The sequence below is a fragment of the Canis lupus genome, chromosome 9, assembly GCF_011100685.1.
Source record: "Canis lupus familiaris isolate Mischka breed German Shepherd chromosome 9, alternate assembly UU_Cfam_GSD_1.0, whole genome shotgun sequence".
Lineage (NCBI taxonomy): Eukaryota > Metazoa > Chordata > Mammalia > Carnivora > Canidae > Canis > Canis lupus.
Window position 1 is genome coordinate 8,721,203 of NC_049230.1, and position 26,592 is coordinate 8,747,794.

General features: G+C 51.7%; 1 protein-coding gene and 1 long non-coding RNA gene across 2 annotated transcripts; one reads left to right on the forward strand and one right to left on the reverse strand.

Moving 5' to 3' along the window:
* Nucleotides 1–1,625: 1,625 nt before the first annotated feature.
* SOX9 (SRY-box transcription factor 9) lies at nt 1,626–4,773 on the reverse strand. The gene is given in 3 exon segments (NM_001002978.1): nt 1,626–2,482; nt 3,138–3,391; nt 4,343–4,773. Coding segments are annotated over 3 exon segments (1,542 nt in total).
* Nucleotides 4,774–10,282: 5,509 nt separating this feature from the next.
* Nucleotides 10,283–24,954, forward strand: LOC111097304. The gene is made up of 2 exons (XR_005364244.1): nt 10,283–11,151; nt 22,892–24,954. It is a non-coding gene; the product is annotated as an uncharacterized LOC111097304 (long non-coding RNA).
* Nucleotides 24,955–26,592: the final 1,638 nt, after the last annotated feature.

Sequence of the window (26,592 nt, forward strand, 5' to 3'; positions counted from 1 at the left end):
TTTAGGCAGCCCAAAGGTCTGTGGCAGAAAAACACTGAAAATGACTCAGTGATACACTACATTTGCAACCTCTCATTTGTACAAAAAAGAGAAACAAGTTTCCAGTTTGTTTTCAACAAAACAACAAAGAAAAAAAAAAGGACAGACAAAAAGGCATGTATATTATACAAATCTAGGACAAGAAATCCAAAGAAACTTGCTTTTAATAATAATAAAAAAGATTAAAGAGATAAATAAAAAAAACTGGTTACAGTTAAGAACATAATTTAACAGATGACCATACCCTTTGAGGAAGGCTCCAACAACCTATTTTAAAGAAGGTAAGATTAAAAAAAAAAATTAAGAGAAAGATTTTTTTTTTTTAATGAAAACCTCTCCTTACAAAATAAATAATTTTAGCACGTGGAATGTCTTGAAGGTTAACTGCTGGTGTTCGGAGAGGCACAGGTGACAGCATAAGGGAGAGGGCTCTAGCATCTGTGTCCCACATGGGGCTGGCGCAGGCAACCAGGGGGCAGTGTGCTGGGGCACTTATTGGCTGCTGAAACATTCCCAGAACAGATTTCATCTCCTTTGCTTGGTTTTCACTTCTTAAGATTGCAGCAAACAAGCAAATGCAGGAGGAAATGCACTAAAAGAGAGCACAAGTATTTTCCAGCAGCATGGTTTTAAGGCTCAAGGTATTTTCTCTTGTTTAAAAAATATATATATGATAAAGCTTACCAAATGCTTCTCTAGACTATGGTTTACTTCCATTATTTGCAAAATAAGGCCTTTATTTTTTCTTTCTAAGGCAGCTCCTCCTTGAATCAGAAAGCCTGAGGAATTAAGCAAAGCTAACCCCCAAAACTGATCACATAACACAAATTCGTGTTTTTTTTTATGTTAATACAACACACACACGCTTTTTTTTTTGTTGTTTTTTTTTTGTTTTTTTTTTTTTTGTAAGAGAGAGCACATCTGTACAAAAATACTCTGGTTGCAGGAAAAGCTAGGGCACACTGTTCGACTAAGTAGTTTTTAGCTGTTGGAAAAATAAGAGCATTTAATTTCTTTATCTAAAAATATGTATAAATCCCCTCAAAATGGTAATGAATCATACACAGTACATACTAAAAATATTTAAAATAGAGAATATTCCTCACAGAGGACTTTTTTTTTTCTTTAATTACTGCTAAAAAATAATTACAAAGTCCAAACAGGCAGAGAGATTGAGCAAACTGGTCACACGATTCTTATTATCCTCCATGCTCGCTTTGAAGAAGAGAAGAAGAAAAAAAAAATAAGTTTTCAAGTTCCATTTCTTATCGACTCCGCGGGTCCATCTGGCCACATGAGTGGCCTGGCCACTGGTTTTTGCAACGACGACGGTGGTAAAATGCGTTTGGAGAGCTAAACGCTTGTTTCTGTCTTGGGATTCTGGGGTAGGAGTTGCCTTTAGCTTAAGTGTCTTTAAGGAGTAAGGAAAACACAACACACACATACACACACACACGCGCGCCCACACACACACACACACAAAAACCCAAAAAAAAAAAAAAGGTCCCAAGGAGAATTCTGGTTGGTTCTTTTATTTCTTCGGTTCTTTCTAGGATCATCGCGGCCACCCTTGGTGCAAGGCCTCCTCAAGGCCTGGTGAGCTGTGTGTAGACAGGCTGTTCCCAGTGCTGGGGGCTGTGCGTCTGCGGGATGGAGGGGACCCCGGAGGTGTCGGCGATGGGGGTGTACATGGGCCTCTGCGCGGGGTTCATGTAGGTGAAGGTGGAGTAGAGGCTGGAGCCCTGGCCCGCCGCGTGGCTGTAGTAGGAGCCGGAGTTCTGGTGGTCAGTGTAGTCGTACTGCGAGCGGGTGATGGGCGGGTAGGACGGGCTGTAGTGCGGGAGGCTGAAGGGGCTGTAGGCGATCTGCTGCGGCGAGTGCTGCTGCTGCTCGCTGTAGTGGCTGGGGCTCAGCTGCTCCGTCTTGATGTGCGTTCGCTGGGCCTGGCCCGGCTCGCTGCTCAGCGGGGTCAGCGTGTGCGCCGCCTGCGGCTGCGGGGGCGCGGGCTGCGGCTGCGGGGGCGCCTGCGGGGCCTGCGGGGGCGCCTGCGGGGGCTGCGGGGGCGCCTGCGGGGGCTGCTGCGGGGGCGGCGGCGGCGGCGGCGGCGCCTGCTGCTTGGACATCCACACGTGGCCCGCGCCCGCCGGGGTGGCCGCGGTGCTGCTGATGCCGTAGCTGCCCGTGTAGGTGACCTGGCCGTGCGTGGCCGGCACCCCGGGGTGCCCGTTGGGCGGCAGGTACTGGTCGAATTCGTTGACGTCGAAGGTCTCTATGTTGGAGATGACGTCGCTGCTCAGCTCCCCGATGTCCACGTCGCGGAAGTCGATGGGGGGCTGTCGGCCCCCCTCGGGCAGGGGGCGGCCCTCGCGCTTCAGGTCAGCCTTGCCCGGCTGCACGTCGGTTTTCGGGGTGGTGGGGGGCGTCGGCGGGCCCTGGGATTGCCCTGCGGGCGGCAGAAGAGAAGCAGGCGCGGGGGGAAGGTCAACCACAAGGGCTGCGCCAAGGGCCCTAATCTTAGGAGCCCTCCTGGGACCCTCCCCTCCGAGCTCAAGAGCTCCAGCGTCAGATGGACTCGCACCCGCGCGGGAGGGAGGCGCGCTGCACCGGAGATAAGTCGCCAAATGATTAACCCGCAGGTACACACTCGGGCGACCTCCTTTTATCAGGGGAGGGTCTGAGGCCCCGAGGGTCGGGGCGACCAAACTGCTACTGGCGGAAGAGCCCTGTGTGTGCTTTTGGGGTGGCGGAGCGAGAGGAGGAGGGAGACGTCCTGTGAAGCTGTAAAGGCATTTTTTTTTTTTTCCCTCGCAATAAAATTCATGGGCTGGGATGGAAAGGTTGAGTTTGGGGAGGGGGTGCGTGCGCGCGCGCGCGCGGGGGCTTCGCGGGGGTGGCGTTTGGAGGCGGGGGTGGGAGGGGGGACCCCGGCTGCGAGGGGAGGAGGATCAGGGCTTAGGGGCAGTTCTTCCCTCCCCCCCCCCCGCCCCCGGGGAGCGCAAAGTCCCGAAGCAACGGAGCCTCGTCCGTGCAGACCCGGGGCTGTGCCAGTCGGGGGGGCCGCCGGGCGCGTAGCCCGGGGCTGGGGCGGGAGGACTCACCCGAGTGCTCGCCGGGGGAGTGCACCTCGCTCATGCCGGAGGAGGAGTGCGGCGAGTCGGCCTGCAGCGCCTTGAAGATGGCGTTGGGGGAGATGTGCGTCTGCTCGGTGGCCTCCTCGGCCTCCGCCTGGCCGTTCTTCACCGACTTCCTCCGCCGCGGCTGGTACTTGTAATCCGGGTGGTCTTTCTTGTGCTGCACGCGCAGCCGCTCCGCCTCCTCCACGAAGGGCCGCTTCTCGCTCTCGTTCAGCAGTCTGCGGGCGGGGGAGGGGGCGCAGAGGGGAACGGGGGAGGAGGGGGGGTTGTGCTGTGAACCGGAGGGGGAGGTGACCCCGACCGCTCGGCCTGTGCGCGCACCACCCCTTCCTCCCTCCCTGCTTCGCAGCCGCTGCTGCAGCTCGTTAACTTTTCTTCCATTAGAAAGAAAGGAGGAAAGAAAGAGAGAAAAGGAAGAAAGCGAAGAAAAAAGAAAGGAAAAAGCAAAGCAAAGCAATAAATCTCGGCTCTTTGAGTGGGACCTGAGCGGGTCACTCTCCGCCCCGCCCTCTCTCCTTCTCGCCTAGTTTGGAAACCCTGGAGATGAAAACAGCCCTCCGCTGCTCGGGCTCGAAGCGCCTTCGCTACTGTCGTTAGAACGCCCCCCGCCCCAACACCCTTAACCATTTCCAAAACAAAACAAAACCACTTAATCGTCAAGGAGCTCCTCCTGCACCCCCCCTCCACTCGCGCCCCCCCTCCCATTCCTGCCGGCGTCCCCTCCAGCACCCCAGCACCCCAATCCCATCTCCTTGGCTGGAGGGCTGCAAGAGAGAGAGAGAGAGAGCGCACTTGGAGCGAGAGAGGGGCTGACCTCACTTCCCACCCAGCCCCCCACTTGGGATCGAACTTCACTGCGACAGGAGATGGGGCTGGCCGCCCCCTCCCACCGCGTCTCCCACAAGCGGTCTCCCACCCTCTGCCCCCCCCCCCACCATGCCCTCCCCCCTCCCCCTTCCCATCCAAGAACTTTGTCAAACTCTGGGCCAAGTTACACTTGGTCCTCTCCCCCCTCTTTGCAACCCCCCCCCACCCCACCCCGCCGGCCGGCTCCGGGACCGGCAACCCCCTCCTGCTGGGAGGCGGGGCGCGCAGAGTGTCCGGGCCAGCGCCCCCCCGCCCCCGCCCGCGCCCGCGCCGCGGAGCCCACCCGGCCGCGCCAGCCCTACCTCCAGAGCTTGCCCAGCGTCTTGCTGAGCTCGGCGTTGTGCAGGTGCGGGTACTGGTCGGCGAGCTTCCTGCGCGCCGCCTGCGCCCACACCATGAAGGCGTTCATGGGCCGCTTGACGTGCGGCTTGTTCTTGCTCGAGCCGTTGACGCGCACGGGCATGGGCACCAGCGTCCAGTCGTAGCCCTTGAGCACCTGGCTGACGGCCTCGCGGATGCACACGGGGAACTTGTCCTCCTCGCTCTCCTTCTTCAGGTCCGGCTCGCCCTTGGGGAACGTGTTCTCCTGGGGCCGCGTGTTCTCGGTGTCCGAGCCGGAGCCCGAAGGGCAGGGCGAGCCCGCCGAGTCCTCGGACATGGTGGGGCTGGGGGCGCCGGACAGGCCCTTCTCCTGCTCGTCGGTCATCTTCATGAAGGGGTCCAGGAGATTCATGCGCGGGCCCGGGGCAGGGGGCGGGTGGCCGGGAAAGGCGAGAAGCCGCGGCGGCTCGGGGCGTCGAGGCGCGGGCTCCTCTCCCCTCGGCTGCCCGGACGCGGGGCGAGCGGCTCCCGGGGAGCCTGGCGCGTCCCGGGGCTGCGGCGGCGGCGGGCGCTCGGGGATGCGCGCGGTGGCCAGCCCGCAGCTGCCCGCTCGGGGTGGGGGGAGGCGAGCTGGAGAGGAGGAGGAGGAGGAGGAGGGGGAGCGAGAGAGCAAAGGCGAGGCGCTTGCACCCCTTCGCTTCTCCTCCCGCAGAGAAAAGTTCCTGGAGTGAATCGGGCAAGTCGCAGCGCCACTGAAGTTTCCAGTGAGTTTCAAGCTCCGCTCTCCGCTCCCCGACTCCCGGCCCCGGGGCTCTTTAATAACTACTGCGCCTCACCTTAGAGACGGCCGGCCAATCACGGCCCGGCATTCCAGGGGTGGGCAGGCAGCTGATTGGACTGGATTTTGCGGGTAAGGCTCCGGGCTTGGGTGACGAAAGGCGAGGGGAGGAGCGGGGAGGGGAGCGCTGCCTCTGGTCTGGCGCGGGGTTGGGAGGGGGGGAGGTGGGGGTGCAGCGGGGAAGGCGGGGGACCCGGGACGTCCAAGTGTGTAAGTCTGCCGTGCTCTCGTAATGTCAGAAGTGTGGTGCCGTCTCTGCACGAATTTTGCGTGCCTGCCTGCGTGTGCGCGTGTGCGCGCGTGTCTATGTGTGTGTGTCTGTGTGTGTGCGCGCGCGCCCGCGTGCGCGTGTCTAGACTAGGCTCTGCCCCCACCCCCGGAGCATTTCTTTCCCCTGCTTTCTGCACGGTCCTCGAGGCTTGGCTGGAGTCTGTAGCATTCGGAAAGCGCCCGCTCCGGAACGCGCAGCCCCGTGCCTGCGCCCGGAGCCTGCCCCCTCCGAAAGTGCTTAGAAATGGTCTTTTGAAGCAACTTATTTTGGCGACTCAACGCCCGCCGGTCCTCCGTAATAATCCGTATAAATAGATTAGCACGCTCCGGTTCGCCCGGGCTGGTGCGGCGGGTCGGGGGTTCGGGTGCGCTCGCTCGCTCTTGCAAAGGGGAATCAATGGAAACCGAAGCTGGGTCCCCGCGGAGGCCGGCGGCCGCGGCGCAGTTAGCCCCGGAGCCGTCCCGCGCCGCAGCGACCTTGAACTCTGACAAGTCCTACTCCAGCACCCCCCCCCCCCGCCCCCAGGCCCTCCACCCCCACCCCAGAGCCCCCACCCCGCCACGCGGCTTAGTGACAGGCAACTGCTTTGACGCTCTGCTTTTCACCTCCCGGCCGGCCGAGTCCACACTGTCAGCAGGGTCGCCGTTGGGAAGAGCTTGCAAAGGGCTCCGGCTTGCAAGGGACCCAGCTTTGCGACTGTGCCATTCCCGGGCCGAGAGGCTGAGGCCGGTCACTCGGGTTGCAGAAAGGCCGGGCATATGGGCACCACCGCGCGCAAAACACTCCACTTTGGCGGAGTCGTGCAGCTCGCCGGCTCTCGCCCTCCTTTACAGCACACCTGGAGGGGGAAGCTCCTGTGTCTCCTGACTGTAAGTCGGGTGCTTTTCCGACTCGCAGGCAGCTGGGAGTTCTGGGGGAGGGAGTGTGTGTTGGGGGGGTGGGGATGGGGATGTCTCTGATGGACCTCAAGTGTGATTTGAGCACGACCTTTGTGTTTGCACCAACTTGCCTTTAGTGCCCGGTTAGGTATCACTTCTGGGAGAGAAGAAAAATCCTAACCTCCTGCGGGGTTACAGGTCTTCAGAGTCACAAATAAACGCGCAACTGTGGAGATCGCCTTATTTTAACCCCCCCCCCCCTTTCTGGGTCTCCCAGATGTCCGCCTCGACTTAAATTCTTGTTATGGTGAATCGGCCCGCATCCTAGCAAAGACTTGGTTCATTTCTGATTGCGGACACCTACTGTAAGATTTAAAAGAATGTTTTCCTGGAGGGGAAAAAAAAATTTTTTTTGTTTGTTTTAAATCTTGTTTTCTCTCATTTTCTTCCGAAGAAGTCGACATTTCTCATAGGAAACGGAACTCTTCAGAAGGTAGTAAGTCACTCACAACTACAGTTAAATGGTGTTTGCTTTTTAAACGAATGCAACTGACTCAGAGTGGATACAGATAGTATCCCATAGCTTGTTTACAAGTTTTAGAGCCCTCCATACAATCACCAGGTATTCATGGGTCCGTGAATATGCTGGAAAAGTAGAAGAACAACTTGGTGCTTTCTTGGGAGAAACAAGTCCCGCGTGGTAGCAACAGATTTCTGTGTCTTGGGGAGGGGGTCATTTGTGAGTACAACTCTGTGATTCGTAGACACCTGACCCCGGAGGACACTCAGAGTCCAGAACTTCGGGCAGAAATTTTAACCAGGGAGTCTGTATTTAGCTGCATTTTATTATAATTCTCATGTTTACGGGGCTTAAAGTCACCGGAGACTGTGTCTTTAAGATATTTTTGCAATATTTCTCTAAATATTTGTCAAGAGAAGTACATACACGTGAATAGATATGTGACGCAATTACGTAACCAGGGATACATAATCTATCGAATTTCAAACCATAAACCTACAGGGCTTCGTATATGTTTCTGTCCATTTGATGCAAACACTTTGTATTCCTGTTATCTTCTCGAAAACTTGTGATAAACAATCGGCGGACTTTTAAGATGCTGCAATTTTCAACTGTAACCGGAGGGGGCGCCAAAAGCCCAGAAACTGCCCAACTCCCAGAAACTGCAGAAAAAACGTAGATGGTGGTGGTGGTGGTGGTGGTGGTGGTGGTGGTGGGGAGCTCCCCTCAATCAGGACTGCTTTGCTGCTGAGATTTATCTCTGCAGAAATTCCTACTCGATGTTTCCCTCCTGTTCGGATTCACCTCTGGGCAGCCCAGTTAGAGAGGAACTGGGAGGCGTGTGTGTGTCTATAGGGAACCTGGCAAGAAGAAGAGCCTTCAAGGTGCCTGACGTTCCTAAGTCTGCACAGGACGGGGACACCAGGTCCAGAAGAAGGACCCCAGTCTCCCAGATACCAGACGTTGCCCTCTGCGCGGTGTGCCAGGACCAGGCCAAGCCTGACTCGTGGACACCCCTGATCCGCCCTGAATTTCTGCAGGGGGGGCCCTAGTGCCAACAACTCCCCCCGCCCCCAACCCTTCAGGGGTTCGGTGCAGTGTGAGTTTTTCGGGTCGCCCCTGACCTCTCCTCCGCGCCCCAGGAGGAGGTCGGCGACCAGAGGACCGGTGTCAGAGGGAGCCCGAGGGAAGGGAACCCATGCTCCGTGTTCAGATTACAGATCGGGAAACTGAGGCTGGGTGGGCCCAGTTTCAGCCAGAGCATTGCCGAGAGCCGAACGCGTTGGGCTCGTCGTTCTAGTGGGGAGGAGGCTGGCAGCCGAGGGCACTTCCCAAGTGCGCGAGTTCCGACCCCGGCTCTGGGCGAGCGCCGCGAGGTCAGCCGCGCGCAGCAGAGACTCGGAGGCGCAAGGAGATTCCGAGGCGGACCTCGGTTTCCCGAGGTCCGGGATCACCCCTCTCCAGCCCCCCTTCCCCAGCCCCCCCGCCTCTCAGCGACTGGGGCCGGCGCCGGGTTCAATTTCCCCAGCCGGGGCCGCCGAGCTCCCTCCGCGTCTACGCGGGCGCGGAGTCCGGAGCCCAGGGATGTTGGCTTACTGCGAGTTTCTCGGGCTCCGCGCCCGCGGTGCGAACACAGCGCACAGGGGGGGTTTTCCGTCTCCGGATGGGGGTGGGCGAAGGGGGTTCCCTGTTACCCGGAGCATCAGGAACCATATGACCCCGCTCTCCAAAATTTCCTAGCAAACGTGGGGAGCGCGTCTGAATCCGTCTTCAGGAGGGGTGCATGGTCCAGAACTCGGTGGGGCTGAGCTGCAGAGTCCCCCGAGGACCTCAGCCCCGGGGCATGCTCTTGGAGAGGTGCTCAGGGATGCGCACACCCCTTCTCTCCGTCAATCCCCTGGGGCCCGGTTCCCCGGGGGTAAAAGACCCCAGTGCCCTCCGGCGGGACCCCGAGGTCCCCAAGCTCCCCGCTCCCTGCAGCCCCTCTGGAATGAGCCCTTTCCCCAGGGCCGGGGGTGGGGGGTGGGGTGCTGGGGACGCCTTTGCCGGCGGCTCTTCTCTTGGAGCGGCGGGTCGGCCCCGTCTCGGCGCGCAGGTGGCCTCCTTCCTAGGTGCGCAATAAGTACCTGTGGCCGGCCCAATAAAGGTGACCTTTGGACATTTTGCCCGAGTGGGCGTGTGACCCGTCGCAGGCCTCCGGAGCTCCCAGCAAGGGTTCCGCAAACGCATGTGACTCTCACAGCCCGACGTGTGGATTTCTCCCCAAACGGGCGCCCCACTTGGGGAAGATTATCCGACCCGAGTCACCTCGGACTGTCGAGCCCCCGCGCCCCCGCTGAAACTGTAGGCCAAAAAGGGGGCTTTCCGTTTTCTTCCTTTTTCTGTTTTCTAGCAGAAAGAGGAGTGAGGAGGACGGGTGCTGGGTGAGGGAGGCGGGACCCGGCAAAGCGCTCCAGGGTGACCTGGATGGTGGCGGGGCCGCGGGCGGCTGTGGCCCAGCAGGGCGCCCCGGGGGTGCGGATGGGAGCCAGAGCCGGAGACCAGTCGAGCTGGCTCCTCCAGGACTGAGTAGCTGAGTAGCTGAGGGGGAAGGGGGGGCGGTGGTGGGGTGGGAGTGGGAAGTCCCAGTTCCAAAGGGACTGTGCTTCCAAAGGGAGTGCGTGCCTGTGTGTTTGCCCCCCTTTCCTTTTCCGAAAATATGTCTGTAGGCAGGGTACTGGGCAGGCGCGCGTCATTCGAATTCCCTCAAAGCATCCCTAGAACAGCCTGGAAATTTCCTTAGGCCAGGTTTTATTTTTCCCTCCCCAGTGTTCCTCTTTCATGCATTTTTCTTTTGAAGCTGCCTATGCCTTGCTGATCTAAAAATATAGGTGAAATAAGTGTTCAGTGCAGTGGTGCTTCATTTGCAGCCGCCTGCACCGGGCCCAGGGGCTCCCTTCAGCACCAAGAGCTTCCTCTGCACTTCCTGGGCTCGCACCTGCGCCTCCTTCTTCTCCCCTCGGGCCCTTTCCGTGTAAGGGGGGTGTTCAGTCCCAGGGTGGACTCGGGGCAGAAAAGAGCAGAGATTCTCAGCACAGTCTTGTGTGAGTCTCCCAGGGTAGCCTGGGCTCTATAGCCGTGACCTCATCTCAGGCGGAAGGGACTCTAATCAGCTACTCCCACTAAGATGCCCTATTGGGTGGGTTATTATGTCGGGTCTTTATCAATCAGAGAAAAATGTTTCCATCAAACCACAGAAAAGGGAAAAATGTTCTTAAGAAATAATTCCAAAGGTAACTGTCAGGATTAAAGATGAGTTGTCTTGTGACTTTCTTGCAAGCCTTTTCTCTCTCACCCTGGCCCTCCAGTCTCCCGGGGGGGGGGGGGGGGGCAGAGCACATCTTCTGGGGTTACTGGAACCTGTAGAGTCACTGAGGCAAACTGGGTATCCTGCAGCTGCTAACTGTGCTTAGCTTTGCAGCAGCGTGAGCCCGAAGCCCGGTGGCCTGACTTTGGGTGGGAGGTCCGGTGGCAGCAGCTCCTTCTGCCCCGGGACCCGGGAGGGGCCGAGGCCACTGAGTCAGCCCCCAACTTTGGAGTTTGCTGGAGGGTGATTTCCTAATGCGGAGGGCTCTGTCTGCGGAGTGGGCTCCGAGCTGTGACGTCACAAAACAACCTGGGAAGTGGGGGCTGCAGTGGGGGGACCTGCGGTGGGGACCCCTGGGCTGCCTACAATGTCCTTGTTTATTTCCAATTAATTTCTTGGTGCGGCTTGCTGTCTGCAAGCCTGCGGGAGAGACACTGTTATTACGCGATTCCATTCCGGGTTTGTTTGAAGGGGAAGCCAGGGCCGCCTCTGGAAGTCTCAGCTTTGAATAGGCAGATAGGGAATTTTGAGAAAGTCGGGTGTTTTCCCCCCTTTCCTGCATTTTCCCCCATTTCTCTTTAACCTCTTTTCTCCCGAGACCCTTTCACTGGTGTAAAAGGTGTAAGTGGAGTCTTAAATGCCCTTCCCCTCCCCTTACACCTCCTCCTCACTTTTTTTTTTTTTTTTTAATGAAAATGACATTTGGCCAGGCAAAGAAGAGGACAGTTTTTGTTTGTTCCTTCCACCTCCCTTAAATCCCCAGAAGATCTCACTGCGTCCCTGTTACTATCTTTAGAACACAATGTATTTACATCCAACCAGGAAGGGAGGCTTGTTTGCTTTCACACTGAGTCCTAGCACTGGAACTTGCTTCTCCCCCAGCATCCAGATTGGCTGAAATGCAAGGGAAGGCCCAGCAGAGCACAGTCTGGACAAGGTATGGGCTGTTTGCAGAAACGGCTTCCCTTTGGGGTGCTCCGAAAGCTCACAAAATTGTCAGCTTGGGTTGGCAGTGGACTGTCTTTTTACCCTCGTGTGCCTTAATATCCACGTGCAAAGCAGAGACAAATAAGCAGTTCCTGCTATAAATTAGGGATAAGGTCCCCATAGATTCAATCATCAGGGCATTGATTATTCTTTAAAAGAGAAGGTACAGTCTCAGAGGGCCCTGAATGTAGGCATCTTTCCCTTAAATTCTTCCCTGGAGTGATGGAGACACCTCTCGGGGTGACATGTCTCTCTCAGCAACTAGGAGAAAAGGTGGTGTCTGGCTAGGGTGGATATTCCTATAGGAAAGGAAGGCACACTCGGTGGTCTCGGCACAGACACTGACCCCAGGCATTCACCGAACCCCCCTGCCCCCAGGGTCCACTTCTACCCGGGGCGGGGTGGGGGGGGGCTCTGGGACAAAGTCTCCGGAGGGAGCCCAGAATCTAGTTTTCCTCTGATCCTCAACTACACTAACATCATGAGGAATCATAGGCAGCAGATGCTTGCAGATTTTGAGGCATGGGTGACCCCAGAAGGAGGATCTGGAGCAGGACCTGGAGCACCCGGGGGGATGTGCCTGAGAATTGGCTCCGGGGCTCAGACGATGGAGAACAGTTGTGGGTGGAGAAAGTACAACCCAGCGGAGACATCTTGTCATTCTTCCACTTGTCATCTGTCGCCCGGTTAGCTCAGCACCGATCATTCTCAGCGCCCCCCCTACAAAGCAGCTCAGCAAATACATTTGCGGGCCTTACTATGTGCCCCTGCATCCAAAGGGGACAAGGTGAGGTCTCTACTATTACTGTCTTCATGTCCGGTTTCTGCCAGAATTCAGCCTCTGTCCACCCAATACCCCCGTGTTTGCCCCCCTGGGCATTTTGTGTCCCGAGACCTTCTTTCTCTGCCTCTACCACGGATTTCTATTTCCTTGCTCCAAAAGAGTGTGCGGGTCAAGGAGAGAGCTGCCTCCCCTCCCATCCTTGGGCCTCCATCAGAGTGCTGAGGGGAAGGCCAAGCAGGAGGGAGGAGTGGTCCCGAACACCTGGCTCAATGGCAGGTTCCTTTCCATCCCTTTCCTGGGCCCCAGAAGTCACCTCTTGTCCTCCATCTCTGGTCATGCTGTGCCGCTCTTTGCCTGAGCCATCACCTCCCACCCCCACCCCCACCCCTCCGCTTTCTTGGTCCAAGCCCAGAAATGCCTTGTAGTGTGTGGTACGCTTCACTCTCTCTTTGGGGGACATCTGCCAACCAGCACAGTGGTGATGACAGTTTCCAGATGATTTTCCAGGAGCAAAGAAATCTTCTGAGGGAGGAGAGAGTGGCATTGGCCAAACGCTGAGTGGGCTGAACATTGTGGTTCCGGAAGAGGCCCAGGGAGGTGGAGCTTTGTGGGGCTCCAGGATTTCTTTTTCCCCTCTAGATCCTGCCTAAAGCCAGAGTCACTAATTGCTTTTTATTTTCCTGGCACTTAGGAGGTACTCTGGATTCTGACTCCCCTTCAGGAACTTAGGTCTGAGGAAAGCAGGGCTTCAGGGTGATATCAGTGGGGACCTCTGCTTCCAAGCTTACCTGTCTCAGCTCAGTGGAGCCTGAGACCTGCTTCAGCCAACTTTTGGGCTAGTTCCGTCCAGATCAGATACAGGATGGAAGGAACGCTCATCTACCCCCTTCTCGTGTCCTTGCACTTGCTTCCCCAGCCCAATTTTACTTCTGCCAAGGACGCTTTGATTTTTCAGTCAGACCAACCAGGAAGTGGGAGTGAGTTTGCCTCCGAGACTTAAGAATGAGTTCGGGGAAACGATTAGATTCTCTTTTGATTCTTAAAAATTCCAAGCAATGTTCCCTTAGAAGGAAAGAGTTATTATTATAATTGCTGGTGCCTAAGAGCATCCCTGACTCCTCAAGTCTCTTCCATGTCCTTTGGCTGTTTCTTAATGACCCGTGGTTGGAACTAGCCCTGGCTTCCTAGACTGATGCACTGGCTTCTTCCCCCTTCTTCAAGATTTTCCTTTCTACGGTACTGGGGAGCGTTCCGTACAACCCTTTCTCCCAAGTACTCCTCTCTCTTTCGAGGGAAGGGCGTCTGTTCCAATAAAAGCGGCCCTCACCTACCTTTGTCTTAGAAAAGACGTGAAGCTCATTCAGACTATAGAGTAAATGACTATTAAGGGTCAATATATTCTCAGTCCAAGAGGCAGCCAGACCCTGGTGGTAGGAAAAGGAGATCCAGTTCAAATGTCGCCCTCCGTGGGGACTTGACGTCTCTCTAAGAAAAGATCTTTGCTCCTGTCTCTGTGTGTCCTTATAACATTTTGTTCATGCCCTTTCATGCTGTCATTTGTCTACTGTGAGTATGTGCTCAGTGCAGGAATGAATGATCAAAATTTAGCCAAATCAATGAATGCCTAGTGACACATTTCAGCTACCAGGCACAGAGTGGGATACCTAGGCCAATTAGATGAGACGGCTTTGTGGCTTCCCTCAAATGTGTCCTATAGATGGCTATCTGTACCACTCACAAGGAAGTCTGTCCTTGCCTGGAAGCTTCTTCTAAGTTTCTTGCTCTCTGACTTCTTTGTATAAGAGAGGGTGTTAGAGACATGCCTTTGGAGAATATTTGGAGTGATGGACATAAAGCTTTCAGATTGCAATCTTTACACATTTCTGGCCTGGATTTACAGGTTTTGAGAAAACAATCAAACCACAAACCGAAGTCATTATTAACATATCAGAACCTCTAAAACCTCTAGACTTTGCTACCCAAATATACAATGATAATAAATATTTTTTTCTTCCTGGTTTTCTTGCTTGCTTTTCTAAGCATAAAGCACAGTCCTTTCATGGATGAGTCTCGGAGTGACTGACTGTTGAATGAATGGTGGGCGGGGTGGTGGTGGTGGTGGTGGTGGTGTGTGTGTGTGTGTGTGTGTGTGTGTGGAGGTGGGGGGGGGGCTGGAGGGGGAGTACAGAGGAGACAAGTATGACCTGGCTTTCCCCTGCAGCTCCTCTAAGGAAGGCATTTTCTTTTCTCTGCAAACGGCACTGCTGTTTGTTTGGAGAAGGAGAGCTGTGGGTATGGAATTAGGGGTGTCATGTGGGCTGCACGTGTGGCTGGAGCTACCTGAAATCTGTAGGCTAATCACTCCCAGATGGCCCCAGGGACTGCAGTCCCAAGAGCCCCAGAAACACAAATCCCTCCCCAGCTCCTCCTGGGAGGGAGGATTTAAAGGGAAAGCAAGGTTGCAAGTGTGTGTATATGGATGTGCCCTGCCTAGGCGCTTTGGGGACTTACAATTCACTTTGGACTTAACACTCTACAGCCTTTCCAACCGGAGGCATTTGAAACACAGTGTCACCCATCTCCATCCCTGCCCCTAAATCCAAACTGTGATTTATTTAGAAGAAGGAGAAGGAAGAGGTGCAGGAAAATGAGAAACAGGAGCAGGAGGATCACTAGCTTCAGCAACTATTGCACTGGCTTGAGGGTGGGGTGAGGTGGGAGGGGTGGGCGGAGTTAATATCAACAGGTATGCATTTAGGTATTAAATGTCAAAAGTGCTTTAGCTTTTGGCTGGGTGAGACTTTTTGCTCAAGTGGGTGGGGCCATGCAGTGAGGGGGTGAGAAGGAGCATTCTCTTCCAGCCAGAGGGCAGGCGCCCCACGTAGGAAGTAGGGGGGGTAGGGGGTGCCTGCTTGGAGAGGAGAAGCCTTCATCTGGACCTCAGGCTGTTGAGAGCCTGTGTTTCCCACGCCCTGCCCGAGGCACTATGTCCACTTCTGTCCACACTGAAGGCCGTATGCCTCTTTGCCTGGACTCACTTACTATGGCTCTGCACAGTTCCGCCGCAGGACGCGGCTCCTTCCCATAAAGGATCGGGGGAGCCCACTCCTTCTCCTCTCTGGTCTCCTACAGGCCCATCACTCTAAAGCACACGTATGCATCTGCTCCCTGCCTTCTCACCTATCGCTGAAAAAATAATCCCACTGCTAATGAATATTCCTTGCTGCTGCTTCCTGCTTCTGCTTTTGAAGTGCCCTTACATCCACTCGTCAACTCTATTCCCTGGACATCTCCCGGAGGTGGTGAGGGGAAGAAATTACTCTGTGCTTTTCATGTGAAGAAACTGAAGCCCCGAGAAGAGCGTGTGGCTTGCTCAAGGTCACACAGCTAATGGGAGAGGCAGCTGCGCGGGTGCCCAGGCGCACACACGCTGCCCTGAGATCCAGGCCTGCTCCCAGGCACGCAGGCCACCCGCGCCCCCGCAGCCCTGTCCTCCCCGCACTGGCCCTCCTTTTTTGGGTCACGAGGAGAGACTGGGGCTCCGCTCTTTTGTCAAGTGCAGTTTTTGATCTTATCTCCTCCTTTCTTTCCTAATCAAGAGTTTGGCGGCCTTTCTCCCGGGGAGCAGAGAACAAAGTGTGACTTGAACCATGCACTTCTATCGTGTCTTCCCTCCTCTTAATTTGTCTTTCATGAGAACTTCTCTGGGTTTGCAGGAGTGGTGCGGCGGCTGATTTCGTCTCATGGCAATCCCTTTACGTCCTTTTTCTCTGAGGCCTGTGGCATTTCTTGTTTCTCGGGGGTATGTGGCACCCTTTCACCCCTTGATCCAGGCTTGTCCAGATTTCCCAGATCATTTTGTCATCTGGGGCAGAAGTGGGTTGTCACTCTCCCCTTAAATCCAGGCAAGTCCTCGTTTGGATAAGTGCAGCCTCACCGTTATCACCCTGATGTAAATTTTCTTTTCTGATCTCTTGGGACATTTATTAGCAAGGGGAAGTGTTTGCGGAGCCCTTACTGTGTGCTCCGTGGTGAGCAAAAGGCTTTCCCTGGATGCAGCGCCTGTACTACCCCCCCCCCCCAAAAAAAAGTTTCATTATAGTTCTTTCTTTTCCCATTTAGCAAATAAGAAAACAGAAGTCTAGACGGGTTAATTCTGTCTAAACTTTCACAGCTCTAAGTATGAAGGGGTAAAAACCCACTCACAACAACAGTGGAACAAGAAGACAGTAGCTACCAACTCTCAAATGCTTACTTCCTGCATAAAATTCATTTGCTAGAAGATTAGGCAGGCTCTGCCCTTGTCATCTCTCTTCTTTGGTGGGGGAAACTATTTATCCACAGACTTGTCTCTTTGGGGTCCTGCCTTATTTCCTTGGGACTTTGTGTTTTGTGGGGCAATGCTAAGCCCTACTTGGGGTCTTGCATTTTGCACAAGCCATGGCGGAAGTGGTGACCTGATGATCTCAGTGGTGGCCTGCACCTGCCGTTGGTACTCACTGTTTGCTCTTGTGAACCATCCTCCCCCTCTGCACAGACTCCTGACTTATCCCCTGAAGCTGCAGGATGTGTCCTTTTGGGATGAATCAAAATTAACATCCTCTGGTTCAAACGTGGTCTGAATGATGACACATTTCGTTTGTACAGCAAAGACTGATGTTTAAAACTTGGTCATGTTTCACATGCCCAGAGGAGGCTGTGATGCCGGTTTAAGGGGAGAGGAAGCTGGGACACAGAAGGTGGGACCCCTGATGATGGCATAGTCCTTCCCATTGTTCTAGCCTTTTTTTTTTCCGCCAAAGAGTCAGTTTAGAATTCAATGGGTCTCAGTCTTAATTTTTGGCAATTATTCCTGTATAATTGGTTGGAAGAGGTGGAAAAGTGGGGGTAAATGCGATTGCCAAGGACTGTCTCCAGAGAATATACAGAATAAGGACAGCAGATTTCCAGAGGACAAAGGTCACATTTAATTGTGGTCCCCTGAGCTCAGATCCCTCTCAGGTGAGCCAGGGAACCTACTGGGCACAGGAATGATGACGACTTCAAATGTTAGGACTCTCGCCTCTAAGAAGCTTCCCGTATGTTCTAACAATGACACAGAGCTCTTTAAAGAAGTGGCACACATTCATTCCACAAACATTTCACGAATGTCAACGAGAGGCCTGGCTCCGCCGTGCTGTACAACTACCCACATGGACCAGCTCAAGGGCAATGGCATTTTTACATCCATCATGTCTTTGCTCTAAAGCCCTTGTCATTCTGGCCTTTAGTGAAAACAACAACAACAAACAACTAAAACAAAACCAAACGACAACAACAAGAACCCCGGAAATAAAACACAGACAAAAATTAAAAAAAAAAAAAAAACAAAAAGTAAAACAAACACTGCTTTGGGGACCCGATTAGCAAAAGAGAAAGCAACACAACCATGCCACATAAGTGGACACTCCCATATTCCTTCCCCGTGTGTGGCTGACGCTCCGTCATTGTCTTTTTCTAAGTCTGTGGCCACAGAGGTTTCCATGGATGTTGTAAAGTGCTTTGTGTATTGGAAACTGTGAATAAAAAGGTAGGGGGAGGAAAAAAAAAAAGCGAACCACCAAGCTCACCCAAACCCTAAACCTCAGGCTCTTGGAAAGACGCAGCTGCACGAAAGCGTCCCAGACTGCAAACATGCCGTCAGCAGGGAGGGCGAAGGACACGTTGCCTAAGAGACTGGTGGTTCTGCCACTGGGGAGGCCTTGGCTGCCGAGTCCACAGGGAAGAGGAGGAGGAGGAGGAGGAGGAGGAGGAGGAGGAGAGATCCTTTATAAGTTTCTGAAAGCAAGGCACTGGCTTCCTGCCGCCCCCTCACCTCGCTCCCTGTGGCTGGGTTGGCCCTCTCCCTGGGTGCTGGCTGACCCCCAGAGCTAGCCTCCTCCTGGCCAGCAGTCCCCACTCCTGCCCGTGCTTATCTGGGAAAGCAGGAGCCCTACCTTGCAAATTCCCCACAGTTTCTGAAAGAAGGTATTATTTCCTCAAAACTGCTCAGGTTAGGAACAAAGGCAGACTCTGGATCTTCTTTAAGCAAGACAGAATTGAATTGACATTCCTTTAAAATGGCTTGTTATTACAGCCCATTTCTGCTAACAATTACCTGACAATATAGAGGGGGATCTGACTCCTTTAGGGGCTTGTTGAGTTTTCCTTTTCCTCTTTTTCTTTTGGTGGAGCCTGAAAAAAAAAAAAAAAAAAAAAGGATGCATACTTGGAGTTCAGATTTCGACAGGTCTAGTATATTTACATCCATGATGTCTGTGTAAATCGTACTGGACAAATAATGATTTTATACAGGAATGCATGCGCATGTGTGTGTGTCTGAGTGTGTATGTGCATATGTATGTGTGTTCTTGGGAAAAGGAAATAGAGATAATTTCTTTCCTTTTATGATTAAGTTGTCTCTTCTTCAGAACGGGATTGTAGAAAAAAGAAAAGAGGGAATTGCTGATTTTTAGAAACACATATATGGAAAGTATATTAGGACGGTTGGTTTCACAAGCAGATTCTGTATCTTTTTTATTATCTGAGCAAAAGCTGTGCATGTGACTGATGTTCAACAAATACTTCTTTTCAAACAATACTGAAAAGAATATTTCTTTGTTGAAAAGAAATATTTGTTGAAAAGAATTGCACCTGCTGCGTGTGATATGCTGAAGGAGAAGGAAGTCCAGAAGATGGGCTGGAATTTGTCAGCCGGGAGTAAAGTGTTTTGTTGTTGGTTTGGGGGATACGGGCATTCTGAAGACATGCAACACAGTCTAAAGAGATGGGCAGGACGTTTGGTTAAACCTAAATGTTTGTCAACCCGATACAACCTCCATATATCTTTCTGATAATAACCCTAAATCCCTAGAGATAAAAAATTGTGACCTCTGCGTTCCTGTAAACGTGTTCTGTGATCTTCTGCAAAGCACCATCCTTCTCAATGAGCCAATTTTTTCATAGTAAAAATGAGAAGTTGTCTTGTCTGAGTTCCCGCTGATATTTAATTTAAGCTGCGTTGACTCTGACTTACTAGTTTTGACATCCCAGATAAGAGCTAGATTTAAAAAGCCAATCCAAACCAGACACCTGGCCTTATCAACATTGTTATTCCATTACATCTGCCTGCTTGTTAGAGAAGCTGGGGGTGGAAGTGGTGGGTGCCCGAAATGCCCCAGCTTGGTGAAAGGTAAGATACTTCATAAATACTCTTTGCAGCCTGAGGTACTGCAGGGGCTCAGTAGACAACCAGATAGAAACTCCCTGAATGCCAGGAAGTTTGGGTATTGGGGATGGCCAGAAGCTGCCTTGGGACCTCAGATCCGGGCTAGCCCTTTCAAAGGTAATGCAGACATGCCAAGAGGAGGTCATGTCCATGTAATATTCTTTGTAATGTGAGCCTCACAGCATGAGGCTCTTGAGCAGAATCTTGATGAGGATGAGTTTGACAGCAGCAGATCGATAGGTTTTTGTCTTTTTGTTTCAACCAAAACTGAGGTGTCACCTTTCCCTTTCACCCTTTTGTTCCCGCCTTCCTGGCTCCCGCTTATGGGGCCCCACACATTGATTTTAATTTTCAACACTTAGCGCCTGACTTGGTGATCTAAGATCACTGACTCAGAAAACGGGAAAGGTCAGTCTGCTAACACCTCACCCAGCGTCCTGGGATTAGCATCCAAAACAAACAGATCAGAGATGGGATGTAGATTCCCAAGAGACAATTCCCACGTGTGAGAAAGCCTAGGAGAAACGGATGGCGTTTCTCAAGCTCACTGACGTCACTCAGGTTCATGATCCAAGGCTTTACCTTACTGTGGTTGGGGGTTGGGTTCTGCCGGAAGAGCAGAAGAACAGGGCTGGTGGATTTAAAACAAAAAAGTAGGGGGAGGGAGTAGCGTTCTTTCTGCTAATCAAAGGAGAAACCAAATAAAAAGAATGGAGTCCAAGAAAAATACAACTCTATTGTTTGGGGGGGCATAAGATGCTGGCTTGGAGGCTTCACTGAGTAATCCAAGTCACACCCTTTCTCTGTGGGACTGAAGGAATGTTGGCTGTTTCTCTGGAGGCCAGGTGGGAGGTGGGTAGACAGGTCTATGGAGATGAGAATTTCTTGGAGCTGGAACTCTCTGAACATCCCCCATGGCCTTGCAGCTGGGAGCCTGAGACACAAGGGAACAGGAATGCAGCCCTGAATTAAAGCCCGGGATCAATGACCACAGTAAGGGATGGGGGTGAGGGTGGGGGGTGCAGAGAAAGGTGGAAGGAGACGAGGAAACTGGGAGGGAAATGACCCTGTTCTTTTTGTCCTCATCTGAACAGGGGCTTCTGTGTCCTCAGGAGCCCCTTGGCTTCCTTTCATTAAACCATAGGGCGGATACCCAGGGAGAGGTGGCGTGTCTGGGTCTGGGGTGCGACGGGAAGCAGGAAGTACCAGTCATTTCACAAGAAGGCTTGACAGGGTAGAGAGAGCCAGCGAAAACTGGCAGACCCCCAAGGTGGGGTAGGAAAGTCTGGCCCAGCGTAAAGAACACTTGGCTTCACATAGTTTTGTGGGTATGTTAAAAAACAGGGCAGTCCGCAAAGTTTTTCTGCCAGCCCACCTAAAACATCACTTTCTCTTCCCCATCCTTGATCGTTTCTCCATGATGACATGTCAGCTGCTGGTGGTGAACTTCCATGGCCCAAGGAAGGATTAATGTGACCAAAGGTCTTGGGAGGACAGTCCTTCCCAATAGCAAGTTCTTAAATATAATTCTTTTGAATGTATGTAGGCTCCTGATGGATCCTACTACCTTACTTATCCCTCCTTCATTCCTCTTTCTCTTAGGACTTTAGCAAGAATCCTATTTGTGTGGATACAGCTCTGGAATCACCTGTAACTCTCTTTGGGAGAGAGTTGCACTCTTGGATCACTGTTGAATTCTTTTCCTTCTGAACATGTCCATCTCCTTCTTTCTTTCTTTCTTTCTTTCTTTCTTTCTTTCTTTCTTTCTTTCTTTCTTTCTTTCTTTTTTTTGGGGGGGGGGGGAGATCATTGTCTCTTCCCTGGGCTGGGAATCTCTCGCTCAAACTGTAGCTCCAATTCCCCAAATCCTAACTTATCTTCTTCAACTATTACTGGCAAAGACCCAGAATATGCCTCTGCTTTGTCCTCTTGGGTGCAGAATCTATCAGATTTATCCACAGTGTCCTATCTTGGTCTATTGGAAGCTGCATCCCTTTGGGAAAGACAGTATCAGTAGGGCGCTTTCAATTTTCTAAAACATGTGTTCTGTAGTTGGATTTATTTCAGTTGCCAGGTCTCTGAACTTATGCCAATGGGTGGTATTAATTATTTAATGTATAACAGTACTCTGGATTTAGAATTCATGGTTTTCTTGTTTCCCTCCTTACGGACGGCACTTCCTTAAGCAGGACGGGGCCGTACTGCAGGACAACAAGTAAAGGCCAAACGATAATCGAATTAGTTTAGCCGGGTGCGTTTCTTGCGGTCCTTCCTGCCTTCCTACTTCCGACTTACTTCCTTCCTTCCTTCTTACTGCTCCTTTCTTTCTTTCCTTCCTTCCTTCCTTCCTTCTTTCTTTCTTTCCTTCTTCTTCTTTCTTTTTCTCTGTTTACTTTGCTCTGTCACTTAGAAAAGTACCACTTGCAGGGCTTCCATGGTATCTCTTACTCAAAGGTGGTTCTTCATCAAAAGTTAGCATCCATTCATCCTTTGCCTTTGCTTTTCCTAAGGCAGAGAGATTTACCTTAAAGATCAGTGACATGCTCCCTAATGGAGGAGTCTGGTTAGAATGAGTTTGAAGGGGTTTAGGATGAGGGAAAGGTTGGAAGCAGTCCAGAAATTTTGGGGCTGAAAGATGGCAGCCTCTTGGCCTTTAAGGAATCCCATGTCTTACCCAAGAAACAGAGAAGAACTAATCATCTATGGGGCATTAGCCGCAGAACTTTTAGGGTTTAGAATTTGTATGGCAGCTACCATGGAAAATATTTTTGCACTGAACAGATGGGAGATGAACTAGTCTGGAAATATTTCCACAATATCAATAGCTATGTTTACAGTAGAACATATGGACGGAGTTTAGATTTGATAAATTTCCATCACTTTTTACAAAAAGATGATCCCGCCAATAAAAGGTATACTTTAACAAGTGCTTGTGTTTGAATTCTGTTTGTCTCATATGGCATGGAAGTACCCAACTATGGCATTTTAACATTTTCCAGTTTTTTATCATAGCCCTACCATCGAGTGTTCTGAATTAAAAATCTGAGCGCTCAAAGCAGTGCTTGGTTTTTGCCAGCCGTATAGAAAATAGCTCTCTGGGTGACCTATAGTTTGGAAGTGCTACCCTTAGAGCTAGGTTGCTATCTATACTAGTGGTAGCCTCAACTATTAAAAGGCAGCCAGAGCTGTTGTTGTTGTTGTTGGTTGTTGGTTATGTCCTGAGCTGTAATTGGGTACTGACTGGGTGCCCTCTCTAAAATATTACTACAGCTAATAATAATAATCCTTGAATTATTTGTTGAAAAGGCACTGCAAGTAAAAGCTCTGTACTAAATGTACTGTATTTACTATTGCTCATTTCACAATGACACCACAAGGCAGCGGGCCTGGGCTTCCAGCCCAGTTCCCCACAATGAAAGATAACACTAGTGCACCTCTCCAGAGGTTACTGTGAGGATTTAGGCTAGTGGGTGTCACCTGGAAGAGTTCTTGGCGTCTAATAAATGCTCAGCATAGGTTAATTGGATTTAGCTCTATGCCTATCATACATTGAAGGCAGATAATACGCCCAGGTTCACCTAGCTGGTAAGTGGAAGGGTTGTGATCAAAACCCAGGTCTGTCTGTGACGGTAAGCTGGGCTCTTCTCATTTCTGACACAGGTTGGTGAGAAGCTGCAGCAAGCCTCTGGTATAACCAGGGAGCACGGATTTCCAGGCCAGGACCTTCCCATGACAAGGCTCTTGAAAAATGGGGCTCAGAGAAAGGGACAGAGACACAAACACCATGCAGGAGATGGTAACATCTTAAATCTGTATCTCATGAGTGATTACTGTATGTTTTTTTTCTTTTTAAGATTTCTGAGTATTTGAAATTTTCATAATAAAATGCTAAGAAAATATGGTTCCATCAAAGCACAATGAGGCTTCTTCTGCAGAAGGCCAAGGGGCTTCTGTCCAGTGACCCCTGCTGGAATGTCAGCATTTTCTAGAGGTGAGAAGGCACAGCAGTTGCCTGGACTCTGCACTCTTCTGGGGACATCATCCAGAAGCCATCTGCCCTACATGGAGGATGGCTAATAAGGAACAAAAAGCCTTTCTCCCCAAAATCTTGCTGATGTTCACATTACATAATGTAGAGTTATGTGTCTGCTGTGTGGTTGGCAGGAGCCTGATCATGATATGTTGATAATACATGGAGTCTTGCATGCAAACTTTGTTTATACGCTGGGCCCTCCCTCTGAGTCTGGGGCAGGTAGCCGGCTGCACAGCCTCCATCGGAGCCTGGAAGAGTCAGTATTTTATGGATACTCGTGTTTATTTTGCTGTCTAACTACGGTAGCCATTGTGAGTTTGGTTAAGGCAAAGCACTGTAAAGACATGGAGAAAGCATCCTTTGATAACAGAGGCAATTACACTTCCACATGTACCTACCTGGTCAGATGGTACCCCCTGTCCACGGAGGGAAGGCCACCCCTGGTCAAAAAGGAGACGCAAGTCCTGATTTGATGCTTTATCGAGTTGCCTAAAAAAATGTGTTTTCATGTGAATGCCCATGTAAGTATGGAACCAAGTTTAATGTCAACTATGGCTGTTGGTTTCTGAGAACTGAGACCTGGCATCCCGTCTTTGAAGAAGATAGCAGAAAGATGCGTTCCACTCTGTCTCTTCCAAGCCATCAGATCCGACTGGGAAAAGAGACCAGCCCTTCTCAAGAAGCCTCCACCAGCCCAGCCAGCAGGGAACTCGGGCCTCAGGTTGAGGCAGGTTTCCACGAGGCAGCCAAATGTTTGCAAAACAAGCACCAGGATGAAGAGGCCCGGTCTGCAGACATCCCAAGGTTGCGACAGTCTTGGAAGATGTGAGTGAGCTGATGGAAGCGCCCCGGGGAGCCAAGGCTGAGAGGCAGACCTGCCTGGGAAAAGCCAGGTCCCCTCTGCTCACTGTCCAGACCTGGCGTGCCGAGCGAGGGAGGGCCGACGGCCTGGGATAATTGTCCAGTGTTTATATTTGAAAAGGGATACTACACTTCCAGGATAATTCTCTCCAGCCTCCTCTGGGGCTAAGATTTCCAATTGGTCTAAAACCCTGACGAGAAATGGGATGGGGGGTCGGGGGGGGGGGGGGCTGATTACCTGGCCGACTGGGCTGCAATCACACCTTTCAATACTAATTATCTGCTTGTTGAGTTCAATGACATTGAGCATCCAGGCTCTGGCTGGGGCGAACCTTGCCCAGTGGCTTGCCTCACCGGCTTAAGACAATGATTCGAATGGACAAAGTACCCGCACTGTGCCTTGATAAGCAGGAAATGAATGCTTGTTTGCAAATAAGATTGGGAAATGTGATCAGCTTCTTGTTCAGCATCTGTCTTTCGGTAACTAGCCCGATAATACTAATGTAGAAATAATACGTCAAAAGACAACAGCGAGAGATCTTTTTTTTTTTTTTATGGCCCTTCCCTTCCCCCTCCTTCAACTTTCTGTACCTGAAGCAAAGGCAGAAGTAAATGCAATGTTGTTTTGTGGGCTCCCCCCACCCCCCGAAAGTATCTGGCTTGAATGTGTCTTTGTGGAGATCTGGGGAAATGATTTGGTGTGATACTGTGTCAGTGCGCGGATTTGTTCATATCCATGGCTTCTCCTAGATGCCTGTCTTTGATCTCAGTCTTCTGTGACCCCCCTTTCCCCCAGAAAGCCTTCCTTCATTAAATAGAATAAAAATTTTACTTCTACTTGGATGCAACATAATCAAGGTTCCTTAGTTACATAAACAGCTTCAGTGTAGATTCGTTTGAGGGGTGTATTACTTGGTGACTGGAATGCATTACGAGAGCCTACAAGTTCCTGGAGGAGTAACATAAGGTCTGAGTCAATGGACAGAGAGATTGGAGGCCACTTATCTGGTAAAGCTGCCTGCATTGTGTCCATCTTAATGTATCACTCCTGGTGAAGGAGTACTGGGTACAAGGAGTGAATGTGCGTGGTCTTTAATCTTTTCAGAATGTTACTTCAAATCCTGACTTCTTGATCACAAATCGTGCACCCCCCAGAGATGTTAAAGGCCTGACTCCTCGGTATCTCGGAATGTGACCTTCTCTGGACATAGTGGCATCGCAGATGTAATTAGTGAAGATGAGGTCATGCTGGAAGAGATTGGGCCCCTCATCCAATATGACTAGACTAGTGTCATGAGGAGAAAATTTGGGCACAGATAGCCAAGAAAGAAATCACGGGGAGGATAATCAGGCGAAGACAGAGGATAAGATTGATGCATCTATGAGCCAAGGACTACCTGAGGGGCATGGATCTTTCCTGGTGCCTTCATTTTTTTTTAAGGTTTTATTTATTTATGCATCACACACACACACACACACACACACACACACACACACACACAGAGGCAGAGACACAGGCAGAGGGAGAAGCAGGCTCCATGCAGGGAGCCCGACATAGGACTCTATCCCGGGTCTCCAGGATCACTCCCTGGGCTGAAGGCGGCGCTAAACCGCTGAGCCACCCGGGCTGCCCTCCTGGTGCCTTCGGAAGAAGCATGGCCCTGCTGATACCATGATTTCAGACGTTCAGCTGCCGCAACCATGACACAATACATTTGTATTGTTTTAACTCACCCAGTTCGTGGTGCTCTGTATGGCAGCCAGCCCCAGGAAACGAATACATCTAGCTCCGCAGATCCAAATGATTTGGATGGGAAGAGTAGTGGCAACCTACCCAAGCCAAGGAATACATGTGTCCTTTGATTTTCCAACTTGGGCAGCGGGGGGTTCTCCGGCTCCTTGGTCTTTTACCACTGATGTCTCAGAAGTCCCTGGCCTATCTTGGAGGTGTTTAAGTTTCAGGGGACTGAATCAACTATAAGCACATCTCAGGCCACATTACTAACAGAGGTCAGGATGTAATTGAGACAGCTGTTTGGTATGATAGACTTCTACTTTGAATTCCTACCTCATCCTCTTCCTTTACCTTGGAAGGGCAGCCAGGAGAGAAATGCTTAGAACAGGGGCTCCCTTTAGAGTCAAGCCTGGTTAAAGCCCCAGATGGTTTTAATGGATTTTCTTACCTACTTGATCAATCTCAGGGTTCTTTGTAGTAGATTAAAGTGTGCCCTTTAGCACTCTTGCCATGCAACCTCCCCCAAATAAAAGTGGAGCCTAGGAAGGAGTAAAGACCTGTCAGGCTGAACATAATGTATGTGCCCCACTCTCATCTCTCTCTCTGTTACTGTCTTGAGAATTTCTAGGTTCCCAAGGTCCTGAAGAGTTCCTTTCTCCACTTGGCTTCTAATCCATGTTGGAAAAGACAACCAACAAGGACATTTCCCTTGCCCATGTCCCCTTGCCATGT